At 36.5% G+C, this 10,212-nt stretch overlaps 2 protein-coding genes across 2 annotated transcripts in view; both read left to right on the forward strand.

Moving 5' to 3' along the window:
- The window catches only part of alx4a (ALX homeobox 4a), a 314,532-nt gene that overhangs the window by 237,797 nt on the left and 66,523 nt on the right, over positions 1–10,212 (forward strand). The gene's annotated exons all lie outside the window — the stretch shown is intronic.
- On the forward strand, positions 2,907–9,876 carry nucb2a (nucleobindin 2a). Its single transcript, XM_087793729.1, has 13 exons — positions 2,907–3,007; positions 3,229–3,354; positions 4,953–5,060; positions 5,147–5,279; positions 5,451–5,554; positions 6,622–6,807; positions 6,874–6,964; positions 7,031–7,089; positions 7,151–7,243; positions 8,001–8,090; positions 8,154–8,324; positions 8,997–9,051; positions 9,116–9,876. The coding sequence occupies exons 1-13, from the start codon at positions 2,993–2,995 to the stop codon at positions 9,301–9,303; spliced, it is 1,419 nt and encodes a 472-aa protein (XP_087649855.1). The 5' UTR covers positions 2,907–2,992; the 3' UTR covers positions 9,304–9,876.

Genomic DNA, 10,212 nt, shown 5'->3' on the forward strand with positions numbered 1-10,212 from the left:
TATTTTATTTTGAAAATGATGTGGTTGTTTTTTAAGCATTTAAAATATGTTTTTCTTAATTTGCATTCAAATCGTGTCTATATTAAAAGATTCATTATTTATTTAGTTTTGTTTTTCATATATAATTGAATTTAAAAAACTCGATTTATTTTTAATATTATTTTTTATTATTTTGAAAAATAATTGGGTTTGTGTTTTTTTTCTCGAAATCAGTGATTGAATAAATCAGTTCAAACCATTTATATACAACTTATTTAATTAAATTATTCTCAGTTTTTTTTTTATTTATCAGGGGATTTGTTATTTTTTATTTGTTTGGGTTTTTTTTCGAAATGTTATTTTTTAACACATGAATTATGATATTGTTATTCCATTGTTATTAATTCAATATTGTATAATTTGTAGCATTTTAAATTCATTCAATTCACTTAAAAAATTGTATAAAAGTGGCAAGATTTAAAGAAACATTTAAAATGGTAAATTCAATTATTCTTTATTCACTGATTCACTTCCATACTTTATCATTTAAATGACAATATATATATATATAAGGGAGGTGAAAAACAGGTCCCAGGTGATCACAATGAGCGACAGTGACAAGGAAAAACAGGCAAAAACCTCGAGCAGAACCAGACTCGGTGTGAACGGTCTTCTGCTGTGACCGGATGGGAGGGAGAAGAGAGACACAGGAAGGGAGAGTGGGAGAGGACAGAGGGAGAGAATAGAGAGAATAGAGAGCAGTGTAATGTAGGGCAGCAGAGTCCAGAGAGGGCCCTGACGAGGAATCTAGATCTGTTCATACTGGGATGACAAGGTTCTGCTCATGGTCTGTCCTCGTGCGCTCAGTGTGATTCACTCGTTGTTGATTTGCTGTTTTTATTTTAATCGTGTCTTGAGATAACTCTGTTGTGATTTGACACTTTAAATAAAATGTAAGTTTATGAGTTTTGAGTCTTGTCTAGTAAATATTATAGGAAACCTTGACAAATAAAGCTTACTTTCACTTCTCCCTTAAAACATTTACCTCTAGAACTCAGCTGTACTCCATGTTATGTTCCTAAAAACTTTTGTTTTCTTTTCATTAGAACTCACTTAAAATCCTCACATACAACTTGACCTTGTATTTTGTATCATATCACAATGATTTGTGCATCATTAAGGCTGAAAAACTGTCACTGCTGCTCACTGGCTTCTTTTGACAAGCACTGACCACTCTGGACTAGTGAGGATGACTTTTTTCTGTTGAGTTTTTATGTTGTTTCAAGATATATTTGTACCATTAAAACAATTTTCTACTCAATTATTTGTCATTTTGTCATTTTTCTGACTCGACTTCATTCCGATAATGAACTGGGCCACAGGATGCCGAGACTGAAGCCATCTGTAAGAGCAGATGCTGCATGACTGCAAGAAGTTAACCATCAGTTCTCCTGTGAGTCAGCGACTCTTTAGACTTCCACTTGGAACCATTAATCACAAAGTGCTGCCTCGGTAAAATCTCAGAGCGAGCTCACAGATCATTGTCGCGCCTCGCTCTGTCGAGCAGAAGTTTATCAGCGAAGGATCGCGACAAAAGGTCACTCACTTGACCTGCAGAGACTTTGAGGACCAAGAGAATAAAGAAAACTAAAAAATAGTTGGGCTTCTTTATTTTATAAGCAAAGAACGGTCAAATTAAGAAGTCTAAATGAAATTCATTATTAAATCCACAGTACTTGTAGAATGGAAGAGAAATCTGACAAATGATGTCCTGGTTTTTGCCTGTATTTATACAGTCGAAATATAACAATGATGTTTCTGACAGCAAATATAAAGCCTTGCACTTTATAACTTCCAATTTATCCATAAATAATGTTTTTCTTTTTAGTACCTGTATTTCTCTTACAGCCGTGTGTAAAAAGTACATGATTCTATTTGCAGCTTTTGGTTAATTTCTGTTTCTTAAATATGAATAAAAGTAGAATGTGGCCCCTTAGGAAATGTAACTGCCAACAACTTCCTCACTCCTAATTATAATTGCAAAAATATATTATATAAACAGCAATTAAGTAAAACATTTCCTTAATTTACTCTAATTATATACATCTAATAAAATCTAAAATATTGAATTTGATCTAAAAATACATTTTGTTTATTCTATAAATATCCAAATCACACATTATTAATATTGTGTCATGTTAATGGTAATTCTTGTATTTACATATATCATTTTTGATCTATTTTTTTTCTCCCCCCGATTACTTTAATTCAGCTCTTGGCAATATTGTTCTTTTAAGATTGTATCTACAAATGTCTGAACCCTTTAGTCCATCAAAGATTTCAAGTTCACAACCTTGACGATAAACAAATAAATTCAATATAGAACTAAATGTGTGACATCAGACATTGAATTAATCATTCTTTAGAAACAATTCTGTGTAAGAAAAATCAGTGTTAACATCCGGGAAACCAGGGAGTATGAAAGTAAACGTCCTTAAATATGAATTTCTCACACTTCATTTTTACACTCTTTTTTTTATACAATTTACACATCAAAATAATAACAGACTTAATTTTTAAATTGAACCTCTATGCGCTATTTTTCATTAAAATAAATTGAGCATTTAATTATTTTTTTTTAACATTTATTTACTTGAATTATTTATTTTAATTAAATTGAATTTGACTTTGAATGTATTTCTACATTGGGAAAAAAACAGCGTAGTGTAGTTTAAAGACATTTATGTTAAAACTCTAAAGGCAACACTTGCATAATCCCATCTCGTTGTTTTCAATCGATCTCGCCATCGATATTTCCGGCATCCGCCGAAGTCCCGCCCCCGCGGCCCCTCGTCATCGCGCCACGTACGATCCAGTGCAACGCAACATGCTAGCGCGTTTGACTGACACCTCCCGCGACCAATGAGCTCGCGGATCGTACTCTCGTAGCCTCGCTCAGCGACGAGCGGCTTTACTTGTGTGTGTCCACTCGATCCAGCAGCTGGTTCCGACGATGGTCGCCGACAAAGTGAGTCCAGAAGATCATGTGTTAGAACGACGTCTTCAGCGTCACAATCGTTACTTTATTTACCGTGTTATTGTTTAGATATGGTGGAGGGATGAGCTAAAGCTAACGGCGATTATTATTAGACGAGCTCATGTCGTGATGTCGCGATATAAAGCGACATGACGCGTCTGTCACACGCACCAGCGTCTCCAACTTAAAGTCTGGTTCTGTTTCCTGTCCAGATGAGGTGGGCCCTGGTCACCTGCCTGGTGCTGCTGGTCAGCGTGGACTCGGTCCCCATCAGTATGGACAAGACGAAGGTCAAGCAGCCCGAGGAGATCCTGGACCTGGAGCCTCCAGCCAGTGTGGTGAGACCCTCACGACCAAGACCCCCCCTTCCTGCTGGTTGTCTGGAATCTGACTGTCCCATCATTGAATGGATCCACTATCTTGTGAAACTCTCCACTTGTGGAGGAAGATCTTTACTGATCTGATCCAGACTTACACCCCAGCTCGGGCTCTGAGGTCTGTGGATCAGAATCTACTGATGGTTCCTGAACACGGTTCTGGACCAGAGGAGAGAAATCCTTCCAGGCTGTTGCTCCTAAGCTTTGGAACGATCTTCCTCTCCCTCTGTGTTTGATGATCTACTGACTCCTTCAAGAAACATCTTAAGACGTTTTTATTCATTCAGGCTTTTCCTTGATTTTCTGGAACTCCTGTTATGTTATCAGTTTTATCTTGATCTTTAAAATATATACTTTATTGAGTATTGTTTTGATTGTTTAAGCGCTTTGTGACCCTGGTCTGGAAAAGCGCTACACAAATAAAAATTACTTACTTACTTACTTGAGTTTAAACCAAGGGAAGAAACAAATTCATAAACTAAACCTATATTATTGAAGCTTTTTATAAGTAGTTTTATTCAGAGTAAGAAGAGTTTATTGCCGCCTGTGTGAATATAGCAGGAGGCCGTCGGCAGTGACCACCTGTCAACCCAAATATATGAGCTCCAGAGCAAATACAGCTTTGTTTGGCGTCTTAGAGATGAGATGGAAACACTTTCAGTGAGAAGCGTCTCTTGTTCTCAATCTGTCTGAGTTCACACGTTTATTATTATTATTATTATTGCCACCAATAAGTTCATGAAGAAATGTATGGAAAAACTATTTCCCGAAGGAGACCTCCTGAGGGATCAATAAAGTTTCTTTTTAAAGTGTTTACGCAAGTAAAATACTCCACTTTAGTTCTTTAAAGAGGAATAGTTTGCTCGCTGTGGTTTCAGCCTGCAGCTGTGTTGTTTCAAATGTTTGCTCTTTAAGTAAACGTACACAAACGCTACAAACGCAAAGATCAATCACAATCTGTGTGTGAGATTGTCACATACTTGCATTATTATTTTATTTAATATGATGTTTATTTTAATTATATAATCGTCAAGAAACATCCTAATACATTTTTATTTGTGCAGGCTTTTCCTAATTTTCTGTGTTTGTCTTGTGTGTCTTTTTAAGTATATATTTTAACTTAATTAACTTACTTAACTTTAATTTTGTGTATTGTTTTTGATTGATAAAGCGCTTTGTGACCCTGTTCTAGATAAAAGGCTTTACAAATAACCATTACTTAATTACTTACTTACTTCCTACTATGATTTGTTTTGCATTTATTTTATTGCAACCACAAAAAATCCCACGTTGTGTTTACACCACTGACAGTAAGATTTTCATATTCTGGTTATCATTCTTTTTTTATTGGATTTATTGTTTTTATAATTATTTTTATGATTGTTTATTTTAACAACTGAACTGTATTTGTAGATATGTTTGATCTTTTTTTAAGTGATCTGCAACAACAACAAATAGAAAGAATACAGGTTTATTAATCAATAGAAACCTAATGAAGAATGTTTTTTATGCTGACAATCGGTTTGTTTTTGTTGCTAAACTTGAGTCTTCCGCTCCAGGACACTGGACTGCACTACGATCGCTACCTCAGGGAAGTCATCGACTTCCTAGAAAAAGATCAACACTTCAGAGAGAAGCTCCACAACACAGACATGGAGGACATCAAGGTGAGTGACCGCGACGGGTCTCTCGTCTGCACTGGTCTGTGGTCACTGAGACGCCGGACTTTACGTCACGCTTCTGTCCGTGACAGCAAGGGAAGCTGGCCAAAGAGCTGGACTTCGTGAGCCATCACGTCAGGACCAAACTGGACGAGCTGAAGAGGCAGGAAGTGAACCGACTACGGACGCTGATCAAAGCCAAGCAAGACATCGAAGGAGGAAATGGTACGATTTGTTTCACGCTCGACAGCAAAAACAAACGTTTGAACTGCTCTGCCGCTCATGAATATGCACGAGATCTTCTGGATTATCTGCCGCTCCCCTTAAACCAACACGTTCAGTCCTGAGATCTGAGGAGGTCCTCGCGTGACGCACTGTTCTTCTTCTCACCCGCAGACATCGCCGTGGATCACCAGGCTCTGCTCAAACAGTTCGAGTATCTCAACCACATGAACCCGCACACCTTCGAGGTGGAGGACCTCGACCGACTCATTAAATCGGTAAATGTCACTTTTGTCGCACAATGATACGTATGAAGCACGATACTGTATTATACTGTAGTAAGTAAGTAAGTAATTTTTATTTATATAGCGCTTTTCCAGACCAGGGTCACAAAGCGCTTAAAAAAAACAAAACAATACTCAATAAAGTATATATTTTAAAGATCAAGATAAAACTGATAACACAACAGGAGTTCCAGAAAATCAAGTAAAAGCCTGAACAAATAAAAACGTCTTAAGATGTTTCTTGAAGGAGTCAGTAGATCCATGTAGTATTGTCGAGTACTTGACTGTAGTGTTGCAGAATTTACAGACCACATGACTCTTTCATTTCATTTGTTTTGAAACTAAAATATGTCCAAACATCAGCTTTCAAAAAGCTGGAATCGACTGTATCCTCTCGTCCTCAGTCATCAATGGAATCTCATGGCATTTAATTGTTCCTTTAGGTACGGATAACATAATGAATGCTAATATCTAGTGGCTGGAAGTTTAAGTCAAACAAAAAATGGACTAATATAGTTGCATAAAAATAAAATGGCGACATACCGGTTTTTCCTTTTTTTTTTTTCAATTTTCTGAAGCACTTGTGTGGTACATGTTGGCCCTTTAATTGATGTGCCCTGCACATACTTTGATATATTTATTTATATAATATAAAAAATACTTTAATGTGCATCAGGTAGATCAGTGGCATCAGAATATTGAACTGTTTTTTTTTAATTATTGTAAACTTTTTTAAGCATTTAAATATTTAAATTTAATAATTGAATTCAATAATTCGTTAAGATTTATTTTCTTAATAATTGTTTTTTCTTTTTTTAATAATAATAATAATAATATTATTGAACATGTATATATGTTTTATATTGTAATTTAAAAAAAATGTACAGTATATAATAATAATAAACTTTACATATGCCCAATTTTTTTTCAACTGTCTTTAAGATTTATTCTTTTGTCATCTTTAACATGGAAACTAAACTTCAGCACTTCTTGTAAGTGGCTTCAGTTCAGCGGCTCAACAGGAAGTGGTTTCTACTGAGGTGTTTCTCTTCTCCTTCAAGGCCACCAACGACCTGGAGAACTTCGACAAGGAGCGTCACGAGGAGTTCAAGAAGTACGAGATGATGAAGGAGCACGACAGACGAGCGCACCTGAAGGACCTGGACGAGGACGAGCGCAAGAAGGAGGAGGACCACTACGAGGAGATGAGGAAGAAACACGCCGACCACCCCAAAGTCAACCACCCCGTGAGTGTCCCGGACCAAGATGCACTGCTTCTACGTGTTTCTTAACGCTCGTGGTTCTCCTCACAGGGAAGCCAGAACCAGCTGAAGGAGGTGTGGGAGGAAACGGACGGTTTGGACCCAGAAGACTTCGACCCGAAGACCTTCTTCAACCTCCATGGTGGGACTCGGTCGCCCCCGAAATATTTCTTGTGTAAAACTAACTTTTTTGTTTTTTTTAACGCAGACAGCAACGGCGACGGATACTTTGACGAGCAGGAGCTGGAGTCGTTGTTCACCAAAGAGGTACAACAAACTTTTTATTTTCCTCGTGTGACCAGAGCGTCAACGATTCTCTCCGTGTCAGCTGGAGAAGATCTACGACCCGACCAACGAGGAGGACGATATGGTGGAGATGGAGGAGGAGCGACTGCGCATGAGGGAGCACGTCATGAACGAGGTGATGGACGTGAAGCTGGAGCTTCTTCTGTGGTTTCTCTGCTCCTCAACTATGATGTATATCAGGGAATTTTGTTATTGAAATGTATATATATTTTAAAGGTTTAAGATTTATTTTTCTTGAATTCAATGGTTTCTATTATGAAATGTTGAATTTGTTGTTATTACAAAATCGAATCCAATTATTTTTATATTGAATGGTTTGATTATTATTTTATTTTAAAACAATTAAATTTAAAAAATGAATATTTATGGAATTATTATATTTTTACACATAGTTGTATTAACCAACTTTATTTTTTGAATTTTTGGAATAATATTAAAATTAAAATAAACTAAATTACAATATTAAATACAAATTAATTAAACCTTTCAATATACAAATGATTAAATAAACGATTAAATTATTAAAAACAAAACCAAAAAAACCTTGAATTGTTTAAATGTTTTTGGTTGTTTTTAAGCATTGGGTTATATTTTTTAAATATTGAAATCAATAATTTTTTAATTTTTCTTTTTCTTTTTTTTTTTTAAAAGTTTTTCATAAAATTATTGAATATAATAAAAGGTTACTTCTATTTTTTTGGACTAATTTGATTAAAATAAAGTAATTAAAAATGCATTTTTTGACATACATTCAACAATACATTGATATTGTATTTTTTAAATAATTCAATATTTTAAATTTATAGCCTTTTAAAAATTTGAATAAAAACAATTGAAGTTTTAACATTTAAAATGTTCAACTCAAACTCCAGGTGGACACTGACCGCGACAGGCTGGTGTCTCTGGATGAGTTCCTGGTTGCCACGAAGAAGAAGGAGTTCCTGGAGCCGGACAGTTGGGAGGTGAGACTCTTTTGAGACGTGGTTCCATCATCTGGACTTGACCCGACCCGTGCTCTCGTTCAGACGCTGGAGCAGAACCAGCTCTACACCGACGAGGAGATGCGGGAGTTCGAGGAGCATCTGGCCCAGCAGGAGCAGGACCTGAACATCAAGACCTACGACCTGCAGAAGCAGAGGGAGGAGCTGGAGAGACAACAGGCGGAGCTCAACGCTCAGAAGATGGAGCTGCAACAGGTGAGCTCTCGCTTCGTCCCCTCACCTGTGAACAAGACCGAGTGTACGGGTCAGGAACTCCTTCCCAACGTTCCCAGTGTTCGTCTTTTCTGTATCAGCCGATCCTCGGTCCATCTGTATGGAAGTATACGAGTGTCACAATATCAGAATATTGATTGATGACTGAGGACGAGAGGATACAGTCGACTTCAGCAGCAACTGTTATGATGTTTAGACATATTTTGGTTTCAAAACAAATTAATTTAACATTTCAAATGTTGAAACTCTTTTTTAATTTTATTATTTAATTCAATATTTCTTAGCTTGAAAGTTTGAGTTAATTTTAATTTAAAATAATAAAATGTAATAAAAATGAAAATGTACCAAACTATTTTATTTTAAACTTAGTTTGATATGATCTATATATTTATATATATATAATTTTAAATAATCTTTCTAAATTAAATGTTTTTTCAATTGTTTGTCCATTATATTCAATGTAAAAATGTTGGTATAAAAGCGCATATCGAATTTAAAAGGCTATAAATAAAGAAATATTGAATTTAAAAGATTGATTTTTGAATTATTGGAATTAGACTATATGTGTAAAAATAAATGTACTCATTTTGAATTAAATAACTAATAATTGCTACTTTCAATCAAACTTTCTACTAAAAGACTTTCTCCCTGCAGGCGGTCGAGCACATGGAAAAAATAAAAGTCCTGAAAGACGTTCCAGAAGTTCAAGGTGAGTCCGACTCAATTTCCGGAGGTGTTGCCGTCGTCATGACGATGAACGTTCTCTATTCCAGTGGAAGGAAACGCCATCCCAGAAGTGAACGAGTTCCATCAGGACGCAGCAGAACATCACCAGCCTCCGGACCAGATCCCGCCGGAGTCGCCTCAGGAGCAGCACCATCAGCAGCCGGTCCTGGACCAGCAGACGCACCAGATGGTGCAGCAGGGCCACCAGGAGGTCCTGCAGAATAATGTGCTTTAGGGGGAAGTTCTGAGGAGCCTCACTGACTTTTTCAGGCGGACTCGAAGGACCGGCGTCTCCGCTGAGCCGGGGCCACTTTCACGAGCAGGACCGGGGGTGGGGGGGGTCTCTGTGGGGGGACGAAAAAGAACAATCCAAGTGTTAAAATTTGAAATAATGACAAAAAAATAATTTTAAAACTGTTTTCGCTGAGTTGTGTGTTCTGTTGCCATTTTGGCGCCGCCCTGTGGATGAATCGTGAACCACTGCTGCTGACATGAAGCTGTTTTTTGAGTCCAAAAACATTTTTTTTTTTTTACAAAGGTACGTTTACGATCAGCTTATTCTGTGAACATAAAATCAAACTAAATAGTGAAAATTCCAAAAACGTTCAGGAAAAGTTGCAATTATATATATATATATATATATATATATATAAATAAAAGTTATTACGAACTTGTAATTGTGTTAAATTTTGATTTATTAGAATTATTTCAAAACAAAACTGGATATTATTCTATTGTACATAAACAAATTCATGTTCAATGTTTCGAGTTTACTTTTAATTTAATAAATTTGTTGCTATAAACCATCGCTCTGCTTCTTTCTTGACTTCTTATGAAGGTCTGAACCTGGGCAGGTGCATTCTGGGTCACGCTGTGTGTGTCAAGGAAGCTGTTACAGCTCCCCCACTGTTCGAAGGGTGTTATTGCACCATTTGAAAAACTACAGTAGGTTTTATTTGTAAACAGAACAGGGTGACAAGGGAACAAAACAAGACACCATTAAAAATACATTAACATTTGTTGTAAAACTTTAAAAGGCCAAGACAGCCAATGCAGAGTTCTAAGGATTCTGGGAAATGTGAGTTCTCCTACTAGAGCGGGTCAGAATTCTCACAGCAGTTCTGAGACAGGTGAGACGGCTCCT

This window comes from Callionymus lyra, chromosome 6 (assembly GCF_982586985.1).
Source record: "Callionymus lyra chromosome 6, fCalLyr1.hap1.1, whole genome shotgun sequence".
Classification (NCBI taxonomy): Eukaryota; Metazoa; Chordata; class Actinopteri; order Syngnathiformes; family Callionymidae; genus Callionymus; species Callionymus lyra.